A 26,802-nucleotide genomic window follows, 5' to 3' on the forward strand; every position below is an offset into this window, starting at 1 on the left:
GATGTGGAGTACATGGAAACTGTAAGCTTTTCACAACATTTCTGTAAATCTAAATCTATTCTGAAATTTCAAGCTTCTTTAACAAATAAAACCAAATAAATGAACATTTAAAAAATTTTTAAATGTGAGGGAAAGATGAACACCTCGCTGGTGTTTGGTGGCGGTGGTAGGTGATAGTAGAGTGTGTGGATGAGAAGGCATCTCAACATTCCGAACCAGAGATCCCAGCAGCCAGGTCCAGAAGAGCCAATGGCTCCACCTGCTGGGTGGAGAAGGATCTGCCTCTGTTCCTCTGTGGCTCAGAGCATCACAACTTAGAACAGATGGATAAACTGAGGCCAGGGGAGAGGAAAGGACTGACAGTACTCCCAGAGTCACTGCAGAAGCCAGATATGACCCTCAGCCAGTTCCCTTCCCACCAATACCAGACACTGACCTGGGAGCAGAATGCAGGAGAAAGGGCTCAAGTTTTGGGGTCATAAAGACTGACCTCAAGGGCCAGCTCTGCAGCCTTATTTTTTTATGTGGTAAATAGTTACAATAACTACAATAACAGTGCCAGGAACTGTTGTGGGTGCTGGAGATGGTCCCTGGGCTCACAGAGCTTACATTTTAGTTGTGGGGAGATGTAACGAAAAGTAAATAAAGCCTCAAAGGAGCATACAGAATGTGCAGTTGGGGACAGAGCCAGGCTGCTGTGGCAGAGAACCGCAGCTCTGGTTTAGTGTGTCCTAACTTAGAGTGGGGTGACAAGAAGCCCTTTCCTAGGAGGTCACATTGAGCTAAGACCTCAAAGACAAGAAACAGGGGTAAGAAACTTCCAGGCCAAAGGAAAGTGAGAGCAGAGGTATGTAAATGGGAAAGGCTTTGACCTGATTAAGGACTAGTAAGGAAATCAGTGTGGCTAGATCAAGGCCAGCAAGAGGAAGTGGTTGGAGAGAAGGGAAAAGATTATTCAGGGCCTTACACCAGGATAGGAAACTTAGATTTTATTTCATGTAGAGTAGGAACTGATTGAGGAAATTTAAGCAGTGGAATGACATGATTTGATTCATGTGATTAAACCATCACTCTGACAGTGTGTGGAGAAAGGATTGGAGGAGGCAGGAGTGGAAGCCGGGAGACTTGCAGTGGTCCAGGCAAGAGGGGAGGAGCGCGTTCACCGGGCACGGATGAGGGTAAGTGATTGGATTTGGGACACTTTGGAGACAGAACTAACATGATTTGCTAATGTGTTTAAAGTGGGGGTGAGGGAAAGAGAGGAGTCTTATGTCTCTGAGTTTAGTAACCAGGTGAAGAGTTGCTATTTATTTAGACTGGAATGAGCTGAACATCAGGACTTCAGTAGTGTCGTCTTGGTGTCTGGCAGGACTAATTCAAAACCTCTTTGGATGAGGGCATATCCATCTTAGGTCTCAAGGAGCTTCCATAATGTATCACAGGCATTAAGCAGGACACAATCAAAGATAACCAGACACACAAAGAAGCAAGACAATATGAGCAAGAACTAGCAAAACACATAAACAGTACATATATTGGAGTAGTCAGTCACTACATTTAAAACAACTATTTTTCTCATGTTTAAAGAAAGTAATTACAAAGTCAAGAACATCTACAGGGAACACGAGGAATTCCCCGGCAGTCTAGTGGTTAGAACTCGGTACTGTGCTGAGGCACAGGTTCGATCCCTGGTCAGGGAACTAAGATCCCGCAAGTCACATGGCGTAGCGAAAAAAGTTTAAAACAAACAAAAAAATACTTTAAAAAATTAAGTGATTCACTAAAAAAATGCTACAGATGAACTTATTTACAAAACAGAAGTAGAGTCACAGATAAAGAAAACAAACATGGTTACCAAGGGGGAAAGAGGGGCGGATAAATTGGGAGTTTGGGATTGACATATACACACTACTATATATAAAATAGATAACTAATAAGGACCTACTGTATAGCACAGGGAATTCTACTCAGTACACTGTAAAGACCTAAACAGAATCTAAAAGAACCTAAAAGAGTGGAGATATGTACACATATAACCAATTCACTTTGCTGTATAGCAGAAAGTAACATAACATTGTAAATCAGCTATACCCCAATAAAAATTAATTAAAAAAATAAAGTCCACAAGTACAAAAATAAAGTGACTCAAATATGCAAAGTTTAAAAAAATTCTACAGAGAACATGAAATGATTAACAGTGATAAGCAGACTTGAAAAAGAACTAATAGATTTTCTAGAAATACAATAAAAAAGATGAAAACTGAAATTAAAAACTCAATTGGAAAACAATTGGAAATGGAAAATTGGAACCCATATCAAGGGTTTTATTTTTTTTTCAGCAAAAAATTATAAAACAACATGTTGAGTAGCCCACTTGTACATTGTCTGAAAACCATCTGGGTATCTTAATGTATCACAGGCTACTACAGTCTATACTGGGCCAAGTTTCAGTAAAAGCAAACAATTCAAAATATTATTTTCTATTTCGGTTATTTGAGCACTTGAAGGAAATAAAATCACCCAATTGATATGATGAACGCATGTAATTAAAAATCATTATTTGAAGAAAAAATTGTTGGCATATACTACATACAGTGTATAATCAGGTTACACACGGTGCCAATTACTTAAGTGTGATAGTTTATTATACAATGTTCCATCATGATAACTACAAAAACATTAATAGTTTATAAAATTCATATTGCCAAAGACATCATAGAGCTGTAGAAACAACAAGAAATAGATGAACTAAAATTCCAGAGAGGAAAGAGCCCTTCATGTGTGAAGATCACCAGGCATCTTCCTCCCTGGAGACATCTTCCCATTTTGGGTGCAGGCTGATTGGGCAGAGGGAACCCATCAGGCGTAAGCTTTGGGTGGTCATGAGGGGCTAGAACAATGAACTGGAAACTAGGTGAATCCCCAAACGCATGGCTTGTTTGCCCCCAAAGAATACTTGCTAAATTCTGGAATGGTGCGGGAGACTGGAAGGCTGAGATGAAAGGTAAAAGGCAACATAGAATCTCCCACAGCCTCCTGGTGCTAAAGACGAAACACGCTTAAAAAGAACAGAGCCTGCCACAGACTCAGGACCAGTCTCCCCATCAAGACATGGGCCAGATTTCAAATCTGCATGAGGATGAATGCTAAACTCAAAATCTCTGAGGGGCAGGACTGAATTTCCCCAGATTTTCAGAGCTGATGAAAATCAATTGGAGAAGCAATTCAGTGGAAGAAGAATAGCCTTTCAACAAGTGTTACTGGGGTCATTAGACATCCTTGGGTAGGCGGGAGAATTTCTACCTAAGCCTCATATCTTATACAAAAATTAACTTAAAATGGGTCATAGACTTAAATGTAAAATACAACTATACTCTGGATATGGTTTAAGAGGACATGGTGCTTAAGAGGACATGGCTATAATAAATAACGTTTTTACGATGTGGGCAGAGAGGTAAAAATAAACCATAAATATAACACTTTTAGAAAAAAACACAGGAGAAAATCTTAGGTACCAAAGGCTTGGTGAAGAGTTCTTAGGCATGACACCAAAAGCATGATCAATAAAAGAAAAAAATTGATAAATCTGGACTTTATTGAAATCGAAGACTTTCACTCTGGGAAAGATCTTGTTAAGAGGATGAAAAGACAAGCTATACAGTGGGAGAAAATATTTGCAAACCATGTATCTGACAAAGGGCTCCTATCTAAAACTCTCAAAACACAGCAGTTACACACACACACACACACACACACAACAAAAATTCATTAGAAAATGGACAAAAGGGAATTCCCTGGCGGTCCAGTGGTTAGGACTTCCACTGTCGGGGGCCTGGCTTCAATCCCTGGTCGGGGAACTGACATCCTGCAAGCCACACAGTGCAGCCAAAAAAAGAAAAGAAAATGGACCAAAAAATGGAGACAATTCACCAAAGAACATAGATATGTAGCAAATAAGCACATGAAAAGATTTTCAACAACTTGACATTATGGAAACACAAATTAAGACCACAACAAGATATCACAACCCACCTATTAGAACAACTAAAGTAATAATAATAAGAACATCAGGTTCTGATGAGGATGCAGAGAAACTGGACCATTCATATATTGCTGGTGTAATGTAAGTAAAGTACAGTAACTCTGGAAAATAATTTTGCAGTTTCTTTCTTTAAAAAAAATATTTATTTATTTATTTCACTGTGCCAGGTCTTAAGCTGTGGCATGCGGGATCTTTTAGTTGCAGCACGTGGGCTCTAGTTCCCTGATCAGGGATCAAACCTGCACCCCTGCATTGGGAACGTGGACTCTTAACCACTGGACCACCACGGAAGTCCCATTTTGCAGTTTCTTAAACAACTGAAAGTACACTTACCATATGACCCAGCAATTGCGTTCCTCGGTATTTATCCCAGAGGAATGAAAATTACGTCTTTCAAGAATGCTCATAACAGCCTATGGAAAAACGAACTTTTGGCCAACCCAATAATAGCCAAAAAGTGGAAACAGCTAAATGCCCTTCAATAGATAAATGATTAAACAAATTGGGGTACATCTAGGGACTTCCCTGGCGGTCCAGTGGTTAAGACCTTGCCTTCCAATGCAGGGGGTGCGGGTTCCATCCCTGGTTGGGGAGATAAGATCCCACATGCCTCGCAGCCAAAAAACCAAAACATAAAACAGAAGCAACATTGTAACAAATTCAGTAAAGACTTTAAAAAAGGCCCACATCAAAAAAATCTTTAAAAAAAATTGTGGTACATCCATACCTTGGAATACTATTCAGCAATAAAAAAGGGACAAACTATTAATACACACAATAACGTGGATAGATTTCAAAGGCATTATGTTGGGTGATAAAAGAAAACAATCTCAAAAGGACATATACTGTATGAATCTACTCATATAACATTCTAGAAATGAGGACAAAGACCTCCCTATAATAGAGGGAGAGAACAGATTAGTGGTTGCCAGGGATTAGGATAATGGGAGAGAGGTGGGCGGGTGCCACTGCAAAGGAGAGAAAGTAACCACGATGGGAACTGTGGGGATTAGGATGACCTAATCTTGGATGTGACATGCCATCACTTCTTCCATTGTCTTGGTGACACAGACCAACCCTGGCACAATGTGGGGGAGTGTTAATTACTAGGAGGTGAGGATCTTTGGGAGCCATTTTGGAGGGTGGCCAGCACACCAACTAATTCTGTTACAAGAACATCTAAAACATAAGGATAGGAAAAGGTGGAGAGGATGTCAATAAAGCTCTATCATGCTGACTCTAAACAAAAGATAGTTTGGTGTAGGTATCAAGAGACTTCAAGACAAAAAAAACACTACAAGCAAAGACGTGAATGGGAGATGAAAAGTACAGACAGTCTGTTTAGACAATTCTTTTAAGTGTTACAGTGAAAGAAAACAGAGAAATGGGGCAGGGGGCTAAAGGGAGATGTTAAGTGAGAGAATTGCTTATTCTTGAATGATACTAGAGTACACATATGCGCGCAATTGTTTTTTTGTTGTGTTGTTTTTGCTTTGTTTGGTTTTTTTGCTATTGAGTCGTATGAATTCCTTATATACTTTTTTTTGTGGCTGAGTCGGGTCTTCGTTGTGGCACGCAGGATCTTTTGTTGCAGTGAGCAGGCTTCTCTCTGGTTGTGATGTGTGGGTTTTCTCTCTGGTTGTGGCGCTTGGGCTTAGTTGCCCCAAGTCATGTGGGATCTTAGTTCTCCGACCAGGGATGGAACCCACGTCCCCTGAATTGTAGGACGGATTCTTTACCACTGAACCAACAAGGAAGTCCCGAGTTCCTTATATAATTTGGATATTAACTCATCGGATATGATTTATAAATTTTTTTCTCCTATTCTGTACGTTGCCTTTTCATTTTGTTGATGGTTCCCTTTGCTGTGCAGAAGACTTTTAGTTTGATGTAGTCCCACTTATTTTGCTTTTGTTGTCTTTGCTTTTGGGGTCAAATCAAAAAACTCATTGCTAAGACCAATGTCAAGGAGACTGTTTTCTTCTAGTTTTATGGTTTCAGGTCTTATGCTCAAGTCTTTAATCTATTTTGAGTTAATTTTTAAAGTTTCCTTCTCTTGCATGTGGTTGTCCATCTTTCCCAATACCATTTACTGAAGAGACTGTCCTTTCCCAGTGTGTATTTTTGGCTCCTTTGTCGTAAATTAGTTGACCATATATGCAGTTATTTCTGCAACCTTTTGAGATAAGCAGTATTTCCTGTACCTTACAGATGAGGGATCTAAGGCACAGAGTAGTTAAGTAAGTTGCCCAAGACTACACAGCTAGGGAGAATGGAACTGAGGGTGGCCTCTGACTGACAGCCAGCAAGAAACTGAGGTCCTCATCCAACTGCTCAGAAAGAACTCAATGCTGCCAACAACCCGTGAGTTTGAAAGTGGATCCTTCCCCAGTCAAGCCTCAGATGAGATGACAGCCCCAGCTGACACACTGAATGCAGCTTTGGGAGGCCCTCAAGCAGAGGACCAAATGATGTTCATCAGAGTTGTGCGTAATTTTTTTTAATGCAAACAACAAACTACCCAACAGTTGGGGCCTTGATTAAATAAATAATAGTCTACCCATAAGAAAGAAAACTGAGTAGCCATTAAATATTGTTTTAGGAAGACAGTTAATAATGAAAAATCTTCTAAATAATTGCCAAGTTACAAGTTAAAGTAGAATACAACAGAATCTATAGTATGACCCAAATTTGTTTTCCTTAAAGCATTATATATATATATACACAAAGAAAAGAAAAAATAGAAAAGATACACACACACACACACACACACACACACACACAAAGAAAAGAAATACACCAAAATATTGGCAGGAGTCTCATCTGGCTGGGGGGATTACTTGAGGCTTTTATTTTCTTGCAGGGTTTTTTTCTACACTTTCCAAATCTTCTCAGTGTAAAACAAAGTGCCTAGCACATAACAGGTGCTTGGTAAATGTGAATTCCATTTCTCCCCTGACGACTCCTGCCTTCTCTGTGAGGAAAGGAGTCCTTGCTATTTTGACTAATGGGAAAACAAAAGGCCAGGGCTTCCCAAGGACTTCTCCCACCATGGGCAGGTACCTACTGACGCTTTGCTTCTTCCACGGGTCTGTGGCCATAAAACCCACAATGGTTCACATTCAGATATCACCTGACTCAGAGCCAGGGTCAGCTTAATAGAGGGGCCTGAAGTAGCCCTTGGGATCTAAGGCACTCCGTGTAGCAACCCTGCTTGGGACTGGGACCTGAAGTCCCCAAAGGGGTTTGTTTCAGTTGAGGTGCCAAGTCCCCAAGAGATAGGAGGTATTTCTTTTTTTTTTAAAAGCTCTTTATTGGAATGTAATTGCTTTATACTCTTGTGCGTTTTTGAGATACACCAAAGTGAATCAGCTGTATTTATACATATATCCCCATATCCCCTCCCTCACACCCTCCCTATCCTGGCCCTCTAAGTCATCACCCATCATCGAGTTGATCTCCCTATGTTATGCAGCAACTTCCCACTAGCTATCTATTTTACATTTGGTAGTGTATATATGTCAGTGCTACCCTCTCACTTCATCCTATCTTCCCCTTCGCACCCTCCTCCAAACCCGTGTCCTCAAGTCCGTTCTCTACATCTGCATCTTTATTCTTGCCCTGTCACTGGGTTCATCAGTACCATTTCTTTAGATTCCATATATATGAGTTAGCATACGGTATTTGTTTTTCTCTTTCTGGCTTACTTCGCTCTGTATGACAGACTCTAGGTCCATCCACCTCATTACAAGTAACTCAATTTCATTCCTTTTTACGGCTGAGTAATATTCCATTGTATATATGTGCCACATCTTCTTCATCCACTCAACTACTGATGGGCATTTAGGCTGCTTAGGAGGCACTTCTGACGGAAGCAGAAACAACACCTGCTACCTCTGTACACCCAAGCGCAGCATCCATGCCCCACCCACCCCGCCCATTCTCTAACTCCTGGAAAGGGGGAAAACACAGGATTTTCTCCTACCTCTGCCAATGCAGATCCTGGGCAAGTTGCTCTGCTTGGATGAGCCTCAGATCACACATCTGAGAAAAGGCATGAAGACCCTCACTTCCTAGGGGAGCTTATGTCTGTCCACTGTGGCTACAGTCAGTCCCTTATCCAGGGGTCCCAAGGCAGAAACTGACAGTGGGTGATAAAAGATGTTTATTTACACTTGATCCTTTGATATAACCATACGTGTAAAAATACATAATTTAAAGTCAGAAAAATATAATCAGAGTGGTGTGACCCCCCCTTCCTGCCCTTTGGCCCAGCCTTCCCAACGGGCCCCCTTCAAAATCCTGGTGGGTGGGGACAGGGGTCACTTCTTGGCAGCTTCTGCCTGGGCTGCCAAATCTGCCTCTTTCTGAGCAGCCAGGAACAGGGCTCGCTCCTTCTGGAAAGCTGCCAGCTCTTCTGAACTGAGGCTGCAGGTACAGGAAAACAGATGCAAGTGAGGGGCCGGTCATTGGTGGGGAGCTCACAGCACCCACGTCACTGTCTCAAGACCCCTCTCCCCTCCTGGAACTCCCAGCCTCCATACCTTTGCTCACCTGTTTCCTCTGCCAGGAGTGCCACCCCACCATCACCTCTGTCCCTTACTCCTTAAAGCCCTACTCATCCTCAAAGAATGAGTACAACTACATCCCAGTTCAGATTAACCTACCCTTCCTCTGTACCCCAAAACATTTTGTACGAAGAAGTCATCAGGAGGTACATGTATGTCTTTCTCAGAGCAGGGATCAGATTCACTCACTTCTGTACTCCCAGTACAAGTAAAAATCTGAGCAAAGTAAAGTCCATCACTGTTCCATGCTTAACCCCACAACTCCTGGGAAACAACCAACTGTCAGCCTTTACATGGGGTGTGATGCCAGCAGTCAGAGGCCAACGAAGGGTTGAGTGTTGCCCCCGCTGTCATCTGGGCCAGAGGCTCTTCCACCCAACATCGCACTTCAAGGAAACAATTCCTGAGGTCATCCGAAGTGCCCCCCCCGAGGGGGCCCACTGTTGGCCTCAGGATCAAGTCTGAATTTGAGAACCAACTAGTCCTTGTTTGGCTCACGTCTTACTGTAGCCCATTCTGCCTCTAGTACTACATGCCCAGACCACGTCGAACTTCTTTCCTCCATTCTTTCACCTTACAACCTTCACAGGGATTTTTCCACTCCTTAGAACACCGGCACCCAGTACTTGACCTCATTTCTCAGGGCTCTGCTTAGATGACAAATGCTCTGCAAAGCCTTCTTGGCACACCAGGCAATATCAGGAACCCTACTCCCTGTTCTCAAGATACCTGTAGTTCCTTCTATCAGCACCAACCGCCCGGCAGTAGAATGCTCCATTTAGGGATCTGGCTCCAACTCTGGACTGTGAGCTCCTTAGAAAGCAAGGCCAAGCATGGCTACCTCCTTCCTAGCTGCATCCAGTGTCCTGAACAGCGTCTAACATGTAATGAGTAATTAATGAGTATATTCCAAATGAAAGAACGAAGCTCCCCACTCCCAAGAATCTAAGCTCCATTAACTCAGAAGCTGACTCTACTACTCAGTGGGCCCTCAGCTTTGTCCCAGAGTCAAGAACTTTCCAGGCCCTCCCCTCACGCTGCGCTTCCCCCGGACACTCACTCCTTCACCACACGAATGCCCAGGGAACGGGCAGAGCCAATGATGGAGCGGACAACAGAGGACAGGGGCACGTCCTGCAGGGCGAAGGCCTCATCCTGAGCTTTGACGCAGGCGATCTCATACACATGCTTCAGTGTCACCAGGCCTGCCACCTCTTTCCCTGGGAGCAAAGAACAAATAGCCCTTCAGGTGTCACCACTTCCTTCCAGAGCCCCCAGAAGCCCTGATGCCCACCCTGCCCCCTACCTGTGTTCCGGGCCCCCTTCTCAATCCCAGCAGCTGCCTTCAGGAAGTAGGAGACAGTGGGTTGGCCAATTTTGATTTCAAATGTCCTGTCAGGCTGAACAGAAAAAAAGAAATATGAGAATCTCTCTTCCCCCTCCCCCAACCCCTGCTGCCCCAGCCCAGGGAACTCCTAACTTCCTGTCCCCCCTTCCCTCAGCTCACTTTCCTATGATGCCCCTTTAACTGACTACAAAACCACACGAAAAATATATCTGCAAACTGCCCTGTCACCTCTATTCCAGGTCCAACTCCGCTCTGGAAGTCCCAGCAAATTGGCGGGACAAAGGAAAGATCTGCAATATGGCAGGGCGGGCTCAGGAAAGATATGGTCTAGTCTCCACTGTGTAAATGGGGAAAGTGGGGCCCGGTAACAGGAAGACTGGCCCCAAGTTTTGAGCCGAGTAGCAACCCCAGGTGACCAGCTCCGGGGCCTGAGAAGAATGAAAAGAAAACTGGGGATCAGAGTCCCAACTCCGCACCTTCACAAAAATCTTGGTAGGCAGAGGAATGCCTTCTTTGATGTCCTTTGTCTTCTCATTGAACTCCTTACAGAACTGGTTGATGGAAACGCCTCGCTGTGAGGGAGGCATAGGGGTCAGCGTGGGGAGGAAGGAACGGCTTCCTACCACGCAGGAGGCTCCACCCATTCTCCCCTCCGTCTTCACTTCTCCACGTTTCCATTCGCTTTTCTCTGCCCAGAGCCAACTACCATTTTATGTGCCAGATGATCTGTACGCTTCGTACCTCTCCATCCTCACCACAGCCCGTTGACGAAGGACAGAGGAAACTGAGCCTCGAAGAGGCTGTGTAACTAACCCAAGTACATAAAGCGTGTGGGCAACACAGCCACGTTTTGAACAGAGGCCGCCCTGGCCCAGCCCGCACCCTGCACCCGCGTACTAGCGCCCACCCTCCGGCGCCTCCCACGCCAGGCTCCTTTCGCGGCTGCACCTGACCCAGGACGGGGCCTAGTGGGGGCCCGGGCATGGCTTGGCCTGCCCGCACGATGGCCCGGATCACGCCGCCGGCTTCGGACTTCCTGAGGGCCCGCGTGGCCCGGCCTAGCTTCGACATGATGCCGAGTTCCCGGGCTTAGTTCATCTCAGGGCTACAGCAAGAGCAAATGCTGCGGCCGCCTCCACCTTGGGTTAAAGGTCAAGGGTCCTCACATTAGAGTAAGTCAGATGAGGCCAACAAACAGCCGCGTTGATACAGTCCTTCCGCTCTCCAAGTAGTAAGGCAAAGAGGATGAGATGAAGCGGGAAAACACCTTTAACTTGCTCTCTTAAGACTGGGGAAGGACCCGAATGGCTCAGATACACACATTCCTCTTGGAGAGCACACAGGCAGTGCCTTAGATAGCTAAACTATAAAGGAGGGGCCCTTAATACCCACAGTGCATTGTGGGTATGGTAGTTTTGACCTCTTATGCAAATCAGAGAGATTGCTATGTCCTGGGGCGCCATCTGCTGGACGTGGTGATGATCCCTGGAAAATAGCCTAGGTCCTAGGGCTGCTTCTTAAGAATGGGAATCTATGATGTTCGCTTTCTGAGCCTGTTTCCTCACCTGTTGTTGAAAAGGAATATGGTTAAGAGTACAGACCCTGGAAGCAAATTGTCTGGTTGCTTCTCCGGCTGGCTGTGAACTTGATCAAGTTATTAACTTACGTGCAGTTTCCCCCTCTGTACAATAAGGGTTATAATATGTAGCACGTACCCCTGGGATTGTTGTGGGGATTGAGTTAGTGAAGTGCTTTAGAACAATACCTGACACCTAGTCAGCATGTGCTATTCACTGTACAATAGGACAAAACCTTCCCAGAGCTGTTGTGAGGCTTGAGGCCCAGAGTGTATTTGATACATCACCTGTGTCCAATAAAATGCTCCCTTATTATTTCATCTTTTTTTTTTTTTTTTTTTGAGCACTTGCTACATGCCAGCCACTGTTCTGTGCACTTTAAGGGCATTATTATCTCATTTAATCCTCAAAATGGCACAAGGTAAATTGTTTTATTATACCCCCTTTACAAATGAGAGATGGAGGCACAAAAAGAGGCCTCCAAACACCTACCCTATATATGACATGCCTGGGAAAGAAATATTGGGCTTTTCTGATTCTAGACCTTGTTCCATTTACCACAACTCTGTACTGCTATAATCCATGATTAAATATATAATCCATGTAAAATGATATAATCCATGTAAAACCACACTGTAGACTGTGAGGCACATAAATTTTTTATTCTGAATTCGTGTTGGACTCCCACTAATTAAATGTGATTGTTCCTGCCTCTGAAGTCTATCAAGTTCTTTATAACGTTCAGCCTTGTTAGTCTTATCAAGACTCTGGAACCAAGAAGGCACTTTGATTTACGAGCTGTAAAACCTGGAGCACAATAATTAACTTTCCTGTTCTTCTCTTTTCCTCAGTAGTAACATGGAGCTAAATTTAGTACCTACCTCACAGGAAATTAGTTAATTCAGGTAAAGCACGAAGAAGAGGGCCTGCCCAGAGCAAGCCATGCTGGGCAGGATTTATCTCTAGGTGCCTCACATCACCCAGCCTATATTTACAAATTTATTTACAAATAAGGAAATAAATCCTTCCTGAGTGAAGTAATCAGGAAGCAAATGGGCATGGCAGGTGCTCAAGGAGCCAAGAATGTGGCCTAACACAAACTGGGCTCCATTGGGTGCAATTTCCACTTCCTGTCAATGAAAGGACAGTTTTGATTATTCCAGCTCTGACAGCTTATAAGGAAGCAACTCCCTAGTCCGCCTTTGGATATGTGGGAGGCCAGAGTGTTCAGTGGCAAAGATGAGCCTGGACAGGTGAGTGAGGATCAGATCACACAGGCCTCATCAGCCTGCTAAGGAGTGTGGGCTGTGCAGCAGGAAGCCATTGAAGAGTGTTAAATATTTGCATCATATTTGCATTTTGAAAAGGTGACCCTGGCTTGGGTGTGTAGAGAGATTGGAGGAGGGCAGGGATTGGATACGGCGAGACCCATTAGGTCAGGACAGTAAGATGGTGGAGGGATAATGGTAGCTTGGGACCAATTCAAGACATACTCAGAAGATGGAATTTATTATAGTCAACACTTAGTATGTAAGTGTGCACATCTTTATGAAAAGTAACTCATGTAAATCTCATTGTGGACTTCCCTGATATCTTTATGAAGAGTAACTCATTTAAATCTTGTTGTGGATGTCCCTGATGGCACAGTGGTTAAGAATCCTCCTGCCAATGCAGGGGACACAGGTTTGTTCCCTGGTCAGGGAAGATCCCACATGCCGCGGAGCGACTAAGCTGGAGCACCACAACTACTGAGCCTGTGCTCTAGAGTCTGCGAGCCACAATTAGAGAGCCCATATGCCACAACTACTGAAGCCTGTACACCTAGAGCTCGTCCTCTGCAACGAGAAGCCACCGCAATGAGAAGCCCACGCACTGCAATGAAGAGCAGCCCCCATCACTGCAACCAGAGAAAGCCCATGTGCAGCAATGAAGACCCAATGCAGCCAATTAATTAATTAATTAATTATTTAAAAAGAATCAATTCAAACAATGATTTTTAAATAAATAAATAAATAAATAAATAAGTAAATCTCACTGCAATCCTATGTGGTATAGGTGCTATTATTATGCCCACTTTATAGATTAGGAACCTGAAGCACAGAGAGGTACTTACTTACACCGTTAAGTCCAGACTTATACTGCTGGAAAGTGGCAGAGTCAGGATTTGAATCCAGACCATCTGGCTCTAAGGATTCGTGCACTTGACCATTCCCTAGGCTGCCTCACTCAGCAGAAGTTAGTGCCCGATGTGTAATTTGTGGAAGGAGGGGGGAGGAGCATCACGCGTGATGCCCAGGTTCTGGCCTGAGTAATCATGCAAATGAATGATTAGGCCTTTGACTTTTAGCTTTGGAGACACAGGAGATGTAGGTTCAGGTAGAAGACAATGAGTTGAGTTTGGGGGTATCTGTGTGACACCCAACTGGAGGGTCTGATCTGGGAGAGAAGCAGACAGGAACACTGGCCTCTGTAACATACAGACTGATAGTCCTTGAGGTCAGGGCCAGGACTGAGATTGCCTGGGGTGGGGAGAAGAGACGAGAAGAGAACTCACATTTAAAGAGTGAAAAGAAGAGGTACTTCCCTGGTGGTTCAGTGGTTAAAATTCTACAGGGTTCGTTCCTGGTCAGGAAACTTAGATCCCACATGCTGTGCGGTGTGGCCAAATATCTTTTTAAATAAATAAAATAGTGAAGAGAAGGAGTGAGCAAAAGAAACCAAGAAGGAGCAGCCACAGAGTTGGGAGGAAGAGCAGGACAGTGAGGCATCTCTGCAGCTGCAGAAGAGTTGGAGAAGAAGAAAATGAGAAAGTGGAAATCAAGTTAAACTGAGCCTTTATCCCACGGAAAATGGAAAAGACTGGACAAAATATTTATGGGTGGGGGGTTTGCAGACCCCCAATGTACACAGGATGAAAGGTTAACTGGGCTGCAAGAGGAAAGAGGAAAGAGGGAGACAGAGTGACGAGAGGAGGGATATATGGGTTGGCCAAAAAGTCTGTTCGGGTTTTTCGGTACCATCAAATGGAAAAACCCAAGTGAACTTTTTGGGCAACCCAATAGCTGATCCCAGCTGGAAAGGCCTGTAGCCTGCTTCTCAGGTGGATTAATGAATCTCAGAAAATCAGGTGAGGCCAGGAATACTGAGTGGCTACTCCCACTCCCCAGGGAGGCAGCAAGACCTAGGGAGGGAGCCTGTGCAGTGACCTTGGAAGGCTTAGCAGAAATGCCTGTGTCCTTGCCATATATACACTACTAATAAGAAAAAAATACCAAATTGTACACTCTAAATATATGCAGTTTATTGTATGTTAACTGTATCTCAACAGAAGTTCTTAAAAAAAAAAAGAAAGCCACGTGGGAAAAAAAAAAAAGAAAGCCACGTGGGAAAAAAAAAAAGAAAAGAAAAGAAATGCCTGTGTCCTTGCGTGACAGAAAGGCTCCTGTGCTTTGAAGCATGATAGGAAGAGAGCAGGAAGCCACCAGTCCTGCAGGGAAAGACTGACGAGGTAGAGGTCATCTCAGTGGGCATCCTGTGTGAACAGACAGCATTGGGTGCCGGGTGCATCCTGCTGGGGGAAGGGGAAGGGATTCTGAATTTCCACCAAGGGAAACAGATGATTTTTAATTAGAGAAAAGTAAAGTTCTGCATTTTACATGAAGGAAGTACGGACTGAAATCTGTACCTGTCACACACAAACAACAGTCAGCCCCGTGCCTGGTACCCTGAGAGCACCCAGGGGCGTCGTGGAGGAGCAGAGAAGGGGGAAGGCAGAGGGAGAAGTTGGCTGGGCTCCCTTCACCAATTTTTTTTTTTGGCTGCACAGCTAGTGGGATCTTAGTTCCCCCACCAGGGATCAAACCCGGGCCCTCGGCAGTGAAAGCACAGAGTCCTAACCACTGGACAGCCAGGGAATTCCCAGGACTCCCTTCAACTTTGATTGCAGACGTGGAGAGTTAGGGACCTAGAACCGTCCGCACAGAGTTCACCCCTCCCTCAGGCCCCACATTCAGACTGTCCCCAAGTCTTGCCCACTTACATCCCCATAGCTTCCACCAATCCTGCCATCCCCTCTGTGACTGCCCAGAGAGCAGGGCTGACAGCTAGGTGCTGCCTCTCCCAACATACACTTCTCCCCAGCTGTGTGACTTCAGGCAAGACCCTTCACCTCTCTGGGCCTCCGTTTTCTCAACTGTGAAGTAAAAATAATGAAGATGCCTACCAGACAGGACTGTTGAGAGAATTCAATGGGATTAGCCAGGTTGGGTGCTTAGCTCAGGTTGGCACGGGGCCTATGGTAAGCACTCTATAAAAGTTAAAGGTTATTGGGTCTTCCCTGCTGGTCCCGTGGTAAAGAATCTGCCTTCCAATGCAGGGGATGCAGGTTCAGTCCCCAGTCAGGGAACAAAGATCCCACATGCCGCTGGGCTACTAAGCCTGTGAGCGACAACTACTGAGCTCTTGCGCCTCAACTAGAGAGCCTGTGTGCTCTGGAGGCACCACAACCAGAGAGAGAAAACCAGCACGCCACAACTAGAGAGAAGCTCATGCCCCACTACAAAAGATCCCATATGCCTCCACGAAGATCTTGCATACCGTAACTAAGACCCAACACAGCCAAATAAATAAATAAAAATATGTTTTAAAAAGAGTTAACCATTATTATTGTCAGTTCAGCCTTTATCTTTCCTGGGCTGGATGCTCTATGGGCCACCCTGTGTGTTCTCTGCCTCTGTTCTTGCCCCTCCAATCTAGCCTCTCCAACTTGGCCAATGTCAGGCCCCTGTATAAACCTTGTAATTGACACTGACAACTTCTTTTCCCTACAGTGTGGATCTCAGTCCATCTGAGACACTTTTTAAAGTGCATCTTCCTGGGGGAATTCCTGGGTGGTGCAGTAGTTGCGAATCCGCCTGCCAATGCAGGGGACATGGGTTCAATCCCCGGTCTGGGAAGATCCCACATGCCGTGGAGCAACTAAGGCCATGCACCACAACAACTGAGCCTGTGCTCTAGAGCCCACGAGCCACAACTACTGAAGCCCATGCACCTAGAGCCTGTGCTCTGCAGTAAGAGAAGCCACCGCAATGAGAAACCTTAACGAAGACCGGCCCCCACTCACCACAACTAGAGAAAGCCCATGCACAGCAACAAATACCCAATGCAGCCAAAAATTAAGTAAATAAATAAATAATAAAATAAATCTTAAAAAAAAAAAAAAGGTGCATCTTCCTGGGATTCTCCGTCCACGGGTAGCTGTACTTTTCACAGAGCCCAGGACATCCTGCTGAGACTCCTTATTCTACAAGCTAAAGTCTACAACTTGTTGGGGTAGATGGGAGACTCTCTAACCTGCTGGTCCCTGCCTCACACCTACCCTCCAGTCATACCCACGAGCGCACACTTCCCTGTAACCCTGTGCCTTCTTGTCTGTGAGTATACATACCTGGATACTCTTTCTCCCCTTCTCTTCCTGGCTCCCTCTGCCTGCCTCCGCCTCAGGAAGGTAACTGTTATGGGGTGAATTCTCTCCCCACAAAAGTAATATGTTGAAAGCCTAACCCCCACTGTCTCAAAATATGACCGTATTTGGAAATAAGGCCTTTAAAGAGGTGATTACGTCAAAATAAGGCCTTAATCCAATCTGACTGGTGTCCTTTAAGAAGAGGCAATTTGGACATGCAGAGAGACAGCAGGGATGCATGTGCAGAGGAAAGACCATGTGAGGACACAGGGAGAAGGGGCCATCTGTAAGCCAGGGAGGGAGGCCGCAGGAGAAACCAGACCTGCCGATGTCTTGATCTTAGATGGGGCTTATTTCAAATGAGGGTTGTGACCTATAAGTGGGTTATGAAATTGATTTTGTGAATTTAGCCAGCATTTCTAACAAAATAGAGCAAAACAGAATAGAAAATAGCAAACTACATCACATGGAGTAAAGGTATCACACGGAGTATTATCTCACGGAACTTGTGTTTCCCGTGTGTGTGTGTGTGTGTGTGTGTGTGTGTGTGTGTGTGTGTGTGTGTGTGTGTGTGTGTGTGTGTGTTGGGCCACAATGAAAATGTCTCTTTCTTTCTTTCTTTCCTTCTTTCTTTCCTTTCTTTTTCCTTTTCTTTCTTTCTTTTTCTTTCTCTCTTTCTTTCTTTCTTTCTTTCTTTCTTTCTTTCTTTCTTTCTTTCTTTCTTTCTTTCTTTCTTTCTTTCTCTTTCTCTCTCTCTCTCTCTCTCTCTCTCTCTTTCTTTCTTTCTTTCTTTTTCTTTCAGTTAGCTGTAACTCATTTTTTTTTTCTTGGCCTCACTTTTCCCCAACCAGGGATCAAACCAAGACTCCTAACCACTGGGCAACCAGGGAATTGCTGAAAATGTATTTCTTATGTGCTCATGGTCAAACAAAATAGAAAGTCACTGCAGTGGCCTGAGTGACCCTCAAAAATAATGTCACACATTGTTCATTTCTGTATTTCTGTTGCAAAATAAACTAAGGCATATTAAAACAGTTTAAGAGTTTATTTGAGCATAAAATCATTCAAACTGGGCAGCATCCAATCTAGCAGATAGAAAGGAGCTCAGAGGAGCAGTATAAAATGAAGGACTTTTACAGGCAGAGGGAGCAGGACCAAGGAAGTTATCCAAGGCAAAAAAGTGGGTTGGTTATTGCAAGGTCACCTTCCTTTAGGGAATGGCAGGGGTCTATCAGGACCTCACTAGTGCTATTCAGGCGATTCCTGTTGACTGGTTTAAGATTCTAGGAGAGTGGACATTGTATTTGTCTCCATTGTTGTGAGGCTTAGCATAAGCAACTCCACTTTGGGCCTGTTGTCTTGTTTTTTAAACAAGTCCAATGCCTGACCCAGCACCTGACAGGTCCTTGTGGTTAGGTCTTTGGAAAATATTTGTGAGGCAAATGCATATATTACCTCCTCTACTTTAGTTACCAGAGAGTAGGTTCTTGTCTCATCACAGAAAGAATTCAGAGATGAGACACAGAGGCCAACAAAACAAAGTGAGGATTTACTAATCAATAGTATACTCTCAGGAGGGAGAGCAGACTCGGGTGAGCACCTGCCCTGAGCTGGTTATATGAGGTGTGAAAATGATTGGGCAGAATATTCATTGAGGAGGGAGGGTTTGGGTTCATATTTCCTGATTTTCGTCCCAGTTCCACCTTCCAGGGGCGAGGAGGGATTTTGCTGTTATTTGGTCTTGATCAGAAGTGTCATGCGTCTTCATGGGTACTTCTTGGTGCAAGGTGGGTGTCATGGTGCATGATGGGTACTTCTTACTTGCAAAGCTAATTTTATTGTAATGAGGGCATAGTGAGAAAAAGGTTACATTCAGATGCTGGAGATTCCCGCCTTTTGCTGCCTTTCTTTGTTTGCCTCTAAGACCTTTGTCATTCACAAGATGTATGGTTTCCTATACCTGGCCCATGCCCCCTTTTCTCTGTTCATATCTAGATAAATGCCTGCTCGAGTACTTCCACCTCTGTGACCCTAGTCTCAGCATCAAAATCTTTCGCCTGGATGAGAACAGCCTCCAATAGGTGTCTGCTTCCTCTTTGGCTCCTCTACAGACCCTCCTTCAGCAGCCAAAAGGGATCTTTCTAAAGCATGGCAGGTTTTGTCACCCCAAAGTCATCGTGCCACTCACCTACTCCAGTGACTTCCCACTGGCACCGAAGTGAAGTCCTAATTCCTTACCTGCCCTACAAGGCCCTTCTCTTTCCTCCCTCCCTCATTCCACCCTAGCCACACTGACCTCCTTGGTAGTTGTGATAATGTGATTTATATTGAAGAATATATACAATCATCCCTCAGCATCTATGGGGGTTGGTTTCAGGCCCCCTTCACTCCCACCCCCACCTTCACCCCTCCCCCACAGATACCAAAATCTGAAGATGTTCAAGTCCCTTATATAACATGGCACAGTATTTGCATATAATGTACACACATCCTCCTGTATTCTTTAAATTACTTATAATACCTAATAAAATGTAAATGCTATGTGAAGTAGCTGTAAATACAATGTACATATTATGTAAATAGTTGCTGGTGCCAGGTTAGTTTAAGTTTTGCTTTTAGGAACTTTCTTGAATTTCTAAAACAATATTTTTGGCTTCAGATTGGTTGAATCTGTGGATGTGGAATCCTGGTTGGTCTTTGTCCCTGTTCCAGGCACAGAGTTCCTAAAACCCTTGGAATTTCCTAAGTGATAAGAGCCTTAAAGTGAAAAGAGAGTCTTTTGTTATTCATAACAAGCCACTTTCAACTGCTGGTGACTTTATGTTAATGAGGTGATTTTTCGAGAGGCCCTAGGTAACCACTGGATGGAGACTGGTTGCCAGGGAAACCAACCACATGACTAGAGGTTTGGAACTTTCAGACCCATACTCTGACCTCTGACCTCTGAGGAGGTGAAAGGGGCTAAAGAGTGGACTTAATCACTGATGGACAATGATTTAATCAATCATGCCTACTTAATGAAGCCTCCATAAAAACCCTAAAGAACAGGGTTCTGAGAACTTCCTGGTTGGTTCACATGTGAAGCTGCTGGGAGGCTCTCGTGCCTGGAAACTCCATGCCCCATCCCCATATCTTGCCCTGTGCAATCTCTTCCTCTGACTGTTCATTTGTACTCTTTGAAATATTCTTTTTTTTTTTTTAATTTTTTTTATTTTTTGGGGGGTACACCAGGTTCAATCATCTGTTTTTATACACATATCCCCGTATTCCCTCCCTCCCTTGACTCTCCCCGCCTCGGGTCCCCCCCACCCTCTCCGCCCCAGTCCTCTAAGGCATCTTCCATCCTCGAGTTGGACTCCCTTTGTTATACAACAACTTCCCACTGACTATTTTACAGTTGGTAGTATATATATGTCTGTGCTACTCTCTCGCTTCGTCTCAGTTTCCCCTTCACCCACCGCCCCCCCCAAACCTCAAGTTCTCCAGTCCATTCTCTGTGTCTACATCCTTGTTCTTGTCACTGAGTTCATCAGTACCATTTTTAGATTCCGTATATGTGAGTTAGCATACAATATTTGTCCTTCTCTTTCTGACTTACTTCACTCTGTATGACAGATTGTAGTTCTATCCACCTCATTACATATAGCTCCATCTCATCCCTTTTTATAGCTGAGTAATATTCCATTGTATATATATGCCACATCTTCTGTATCCATTCATTTGTTGATGGGCATTTAGGTTGCTTCCATGTCCTGGCTATTGTAAATAGTGCTGCAATAAACATTATGGTACAAGTTTCTTTTGGGATTATGGGTTTCTTTGGGTATATGCCCAGAAGTGGGATTACTGGATCATATGGTAGTTCTATTTGTAGTTTTTTAAGGAACCTCCAAATTGTTTTCCATAGTGGCTGTACCAACTTACATTCCCACCAACAGTGCAGGAGAGTTCCCTTTTCTCCACACCCTCTCCAACATTTGTTGTTTCCAGATTTTGTGATGATGGCCATTCTGACTGGTGTGAGGTGATACCTCATTGTGGCTTTGACTTGCATTTCTCTGATGATTAGTGATGTTGAGCATCTTTTCATGTGTGTGTTGGCCATCTGAAATATTCTTTGTAGTAAACTGGAAATCATATAAGTAAACTGTTTTCCTGAGTTCTGTGAGCCGTTTTAGCAAAAGATGGAACCCAGGCAGTGGGTTGTGGAAGTTGGTCAGTTGGTCAGAAACCATTGGCATCTAAAGTGGGGCCAGTCATGGAACATCCCTGGTGGTCCAGTGGCTAAGACTGCACGCTCCCAATGCAGGGGGCTCAGGTTTGATCCCTGATCAGAGAACTAGATCCCACATGCCGCACCTAAAAGATCCCACACACGACAATGAAGATCCCGTGTGCCACAACTAAGACTGGGCACAGCCAAATAAATAAATATTAAAAAAAAATAAAGTGGGGGCAGTCTTGTGGGACTGGGGTCCTTAACTCACGGGGTCTGACACTATCTTAAGGTAGATAGAATTGATTTAAATTGTAGGACACCCAGTTGGTTTCTGTCAGGGAATTAGAATGGATTGAATGTGAGTAAAGAAGAAACACAGAGGGAATTTTCTTTTTCTCATCCTCAAACCCACCAAGCCCACTCCTGCCTCAGGGCTTCACACACACTATTATTTCTCCATGGAAGGCTCTTCCTCAGACAGGCCCTTTATCCTTCTGACCTCAAATCTAATGCTACTCCTCAAAGAGGTCATCCCTAACTGCCCTAGCCACTAAAATACTATTGAGGAGGAATATTTAATAACATAGAAATATACATGATATAATGTTACGTACTCAAAACAAATACCATATTGTGTATATAGGGTGTAATTACAATTGTGTGTGTGTATACAAATTTAGAAGAAAGACTGGAAGGGAAATACACCCAAATGGTAACAGTGGTTGTGGGTAGTACATTTGAGAATGACTTTTTTCTTATTTCAATTTTTCTGTACATTAAAAATGTCCTACCTTGAATATGTAACACTTCTATCATCAGAAGGCTCTCAGTAATTCCCTATCACCCAGAAGGTAAAATTCTAATTTTTCAGTTTGCCTCCTAAGGATTGCTAGACCTTAGGTTGAACACAACCTTCCTGGACATTTGCCCCTCCCCTCCTAACTTCACCACACCTAACTGCTTTTTGTAGTGGACACATTTAGGTCCAATCCATGAGCTAGATATTCCCCCATTCTCTGAAAATGCGCCCCTAATCCATGGGGTTGGACCCAGAAACCATTTTTATATGAGGGTGAGTCAAAAATTATCCACATTCCAGTTATATTAAAACTTTTGTTGACCTCACTGTTTTATCAGTGCTTTCCGTTCAAGGCTACTGTCTCCCCAGTCACTGCTGTGCAGGTGTGAACGTGTTGCCTCACTTCATTTGTAACTGCGGTGCAAGCAAAGTGGATGCCACACTTGTGATTTGCATGAACGAAGAGCAGCATGCAGTGATTCACTTTTTGTGGTCTGAGGGTGTACTTGGTGCCATTATTTATTGAAGACTTTGTGTGCAGTACAGAGAAAGTGTTGTGTCATGAAGAAGTGTGTATGAGTGGATAGAGAAGTTCAAGGAAGGTCTCACAAGTGTTAGCCATCAAGAAGGGGCTGGACGCCCGTCCACGCCCACGGCTGATGACAACATTGAGTGTACATGTGAAATGCTTCTCTTTCCTGGGATTCTCAAGGGCCAGTATCAGAACATTAGCAGGAAAAATGTTCAACAATCAACAGCGGATTTCCTAGGTGGCGCAGTGGTAAAGAATCCCCCTGTCAATGCAGGGGACAAGGGTTCGAGCCCTGCCCTGGGAAGATTCCACATGCAGCGGAGCAACTAAGCCCGTGCGCCACAACTATTGAGCCTGTGCTCTAGAGCCCGTGAGCCACAACTACTGAGCCCATGTGCAGCAACTATTGAAGCCCACGTGCCTAGGGCCTGTGCTCCACAACAAGAGAAACCACTACAATGAGGAGACTGTGCACCACAATGAAGAGTAGCCCCCGCTCTCAGCAACTAGAGAAAGCCCGTGTGCAGCAACGAAGACCCAACGCAGCCAATAAATAAATAAAATAAATTAATTAATAAAAAAAAGCAATCAACAGTGCTCATTACAGTGAGATGCTTACTGAAAAGCTGAAGCCTAAATGTCAGATTAAACTCAGAGGACTGCTATCCAAGGTCCTTGTGATCTTGCATGACAATGGATGTCCACACACTGCTGCCCAAGCTGTCGACACTCTGCAAAAACTTTGTTTTGAGGTGTTGAAGCATCCTCTGTATAGTTCTGATCTTGCTCCATTGAACTTTCACCTGTTTGGTCCCCTGAAAGCAGACCTACGAGGATAAAGATTCACTTCTGATGAAGTGAAGACAGCAGTGCTTTCGTGGCTTGCAGCTCAGCTTAAAACATTTTTTAATGAGGGAATATCAAATCTTGTTGACAGATGGACAAAATGTATTGGAAAGCAAGAAGATTATGTCAAAAAATGATGTATTTGTCTTTTCTAAAAGTTAATTAAAATAAAGTCTACAGCCAGAGTGTGGATAATTTTTGACTCACCCTCGTATGACATGATCCTGCCTATCTGTAGTTGACTGGCCAGGAGTGCGCATCTCACCCAAGCTGGGTCAGAGTTCCTCCCCCTGTAATTTTTCATTAAAAATTACAAATTCTATTCTCAATCTGGACTGGCTTCTTGAAAGGAGAAGATATCAAAACTTGGGAGATATGGGGCAGCCACTTCCTACCTCAGGCCAAGTATGTTGGTCTTCGGAGAGGGAAGAGTGATGCCAACATACAGAAAAAGAGACAAGAAGTGGGGAGAGGATTCCTTTCAGATTCCCGCTGTCTACTGCCACTCCTCAGGAAGGACTGCATTCAGGTTTCTAGGGGTGTCTGTTAGGGTTCTTAATTTCAAGCACAGAAGCCAATTCTGGTCAATCTAAGCAGAAAGAAAATCGATGAAAGATACTGAGTAACTCACAGAATCTCCAGGCTATTCAGGGAACTAGGCACAGTAGCTAGGCAAGTGGGAACACATCCAAAATCGTGACACAGAACTGGTCCTAAGAATACACCACTGCCCCCACTGGGCACAGCATCTTCACCACTGACACCAATGATGGAAGGCGGCAGACTCCGCAGTTTCACTGCTACTTCTGGAATTGGACATAGCCACTGTCTCCTCCACATCTGTGTCTTGAGGAAATAGCCTCTGATTCAGTCTGAAGCAGATGCCTCTGACTGGGAGAATATAAGATATGTGTCTGCATGCTAGATGCAAGGGATGCTGGGAAAGGGAATACCTGGCATTTTCAACCTTTATAGTTGGAACTGGTCTCTGTCTCATCAAGTTGGGATCACAAGGACACACACACACACACACACACACACACACACATAGGAGAAAATTTCAGATTATGGACAGCCAAAAAGATATCAAATATCTATCACACTAGGATTCTATAAAACCCTCTTGCATCTAATTATACAATCTCTCCTCTTTTTTTTCCCTTCCATATACAACCCATAAATAATACAGAAATTGGTGTCAGGAGTGGGGTTTGAAAGTAACAATCATAATGACTATGGAGCTGTCCAAATATAGTAGAGGCCAAGTTGTAACTAGGGATAATTTTCATGACCTAGGATGGAAGTGGCAGTTCTTGTATCCAGTGGCAAAGCAGTTAGTTCAATTATCCCCAAGTGTCTCTCTTTTTTAAATATTTATTTATTTATTTGGCTGTGCTGGGCCTTAGTTGCAGCATGTGGGATCTAGTTCCCTGACCAGGGATCAGACCCCGGGGCCCCCTGCATTGGGAGGGCAGAGTCTTAACCACTGGACCACCAGGGAAGTCCTTCCCCCAGTGTCTCTTGAGATTTGGGTCAAGTGCCCACCAAGGGTGAAGCTTTGGCATAGCAAAACCAGTTTTCCATGATTCTCCAGTCCTACAGCAGAAAAAGATTACCTCTGAATCTCCATTCCAAATTCCCAACAGACAGAATGTGATTGGCCCAGCCTGGGTTGTGTTGGCATCCTTATTCCCTTCAGCTGTGGCCAGGGAATGACATCACAGAGATAAACATGATTGCTGGGGAAGCACCATTGGGGATTAGGGAGAAGTAGGCTCATTGGTTTGACCCCAAGCACGTACTTAATAACACTGTTGATCAGTGAGTAAATAAATGAATAAATCGAGCTACCAAGATTTGAAGCTCTACAGGCTTCCCTGGTGGTGCAGTGGTTAAGAATCCGCCTGCCAATGCAGGGGACACAGGTTTGAACCCTGGTCCAGGAAGATCCCACATGCCAGGGAGCAGCTAAGCCCGTGCACCACAACTACTGAGCCTGCACTCTAGAGCCTGCCAGCCACAACTATTGAGCCCACGCGCTGCAACTACTGAAGCCTGAACGCCTAGAGCCCCATGCTCTGCAGCAGGAGAAGCCACCGCAATAAGAAGCCCATGCACTGCAATAAAGAGTACCCACCGTTCTCCACAACTACAGAAAGTCCGTGCACAGCAAAAAAGACCCAATGCAACAAATAAATAAAAAAATAAAATAAATTATTAAAAACAAAAAAAGATTTGAAGCTCTAGGAGTCCTTCCTATCCCCTCCCACGGTTTTTGCTTCTCTCTGTGTGCCTGCTCTCACTGGCTTCCTTGGGTCCTGCCTCCTCTTCACTCACTCTGGTCTGGCCTGTCACACAGCCTCACCAGCCTCCTCTACATCCTGACCTTTCAGCTGGAACAACTCCCTTCCCACTCACATCGCAGAATGTGAGAGTTTGATTGAACCAACTCATCTTATTTTTAACATTTTTATTATAAAATACAGTAAACAAACCAAAAGCTCATACAACATAAATGTACAACTTAAACATTATAAAACAAGCACGCAGGTAAGTGCCACTCAGTCAAGAAACCAAACAGCACCCTGGACAGCACCGCGAGCTCCCGCAGTGCTCCTTCCGGATTGTAACCACCTGGCCTAACTTTCCGGCTTTTCTTTAGTTTTACCACCAAAATAAGCATCCTGAACTGATATAGCTTGATTTGGACTATTTTTGAGATTTATATCAATATAATTATAGAGTATGAATTCTGCCACTTAGCTTCTTTGCTCAATGTTATGTTTCTGTTTTGTTCCATTTTGTTCTTTTTTTAGTAAAAGCTATTTTGAGATATAATTCACATATCATACAATTCACCCATTTAAAGTGTACAGCTTACTGGTTTTTGGTATATTTACGGATACATGTAACCATCACTAAAGTCAATTTTGGAACATTTTCATTACCTCAAAGAGAAACTCGTACACTTTAGCTATCACCCCTCATTCCACCATCCTTCCCTGGCTAAGTAACCACTAATTCACTTTCTGTCTCTTTAGATTTTCCTATTCTGACATTTCTTATGAATGAAATCCTACAATATGTGGTCTTTCAAGAAGGCAGCTTGAGCTGGCAAGGTCACCAAGTCTGCCCAGAAAGCTCAGAAGGCTAAATGAATATTATCTCCAATACTTGCCACCCCCGTCTTAATCAGTGGTGGAAGAACAGTCTCAGAACTGTTTGTCTCAACTGGCCATTTAAGGTTAATAGTAAAAGACTGGTTCATGACAACAAAGCATCGTAAAACCTTCAGAAGGAAAGGAGAATGTTTTGTGGACCATTTGTTTTGTGTGTGCCAGTTTTAAGTTATTAGTTTTTAAAGTCAGTACTTTTTAATGGAAACAACCTGACCAAAAATCTGTCAC

At 44.1% G+C, this 26,802-nt stretch overlaps 1 protein-coding gene across 1 annotated transcript; it reads right to left on the reverse strand.

Annotated features, from left to right (window-relative positions):
* Positions 1-8,190: 8,190 nt before the first annotated feature.
* Positions 8,191-11,124, reverse strand: MRPL11 (mitochondrial ribosomal protein L11). The gene is made up of 5 exons (XM_057728164.1): positions 10,907-11,124; positions 10,435-10,530; positions 9,917-10,010; positions 9,671-9,830; positions 8,191-8,470 (listed from the first exon to the last, which is right to left on the reverse strand). Exons 1-5 carry the CDS (start codon positions 11,027-11,029, stop codon positions 8,365-8,367), a joined length of 579 nt encoding a protein of 192 aa, XP_057584147.1. The 5' UTR covers positions 11,030-11,124; the 3' UTR covers positions 8,191-8,364.
* Positions 11,125-26,802: the final 15,678 nt, after the last annotated feature.

Source organism: Hippopotamus amphibius, chromosome 3 (genome assembly GCF_030028045.1).
Source record: "Hippopotamus amphibius kiboko isolate mHipAmp2 chromosome 3, mHipAmp2.hap2, whole genome shotgun sequence".
Taxonomy (NCBI): Eukaryota; Metazoa; Chordata; class Mammalia; order Artiodactyla; family Hippopotamidae; genus Hippopotamus; species Hippopotamus amphibius.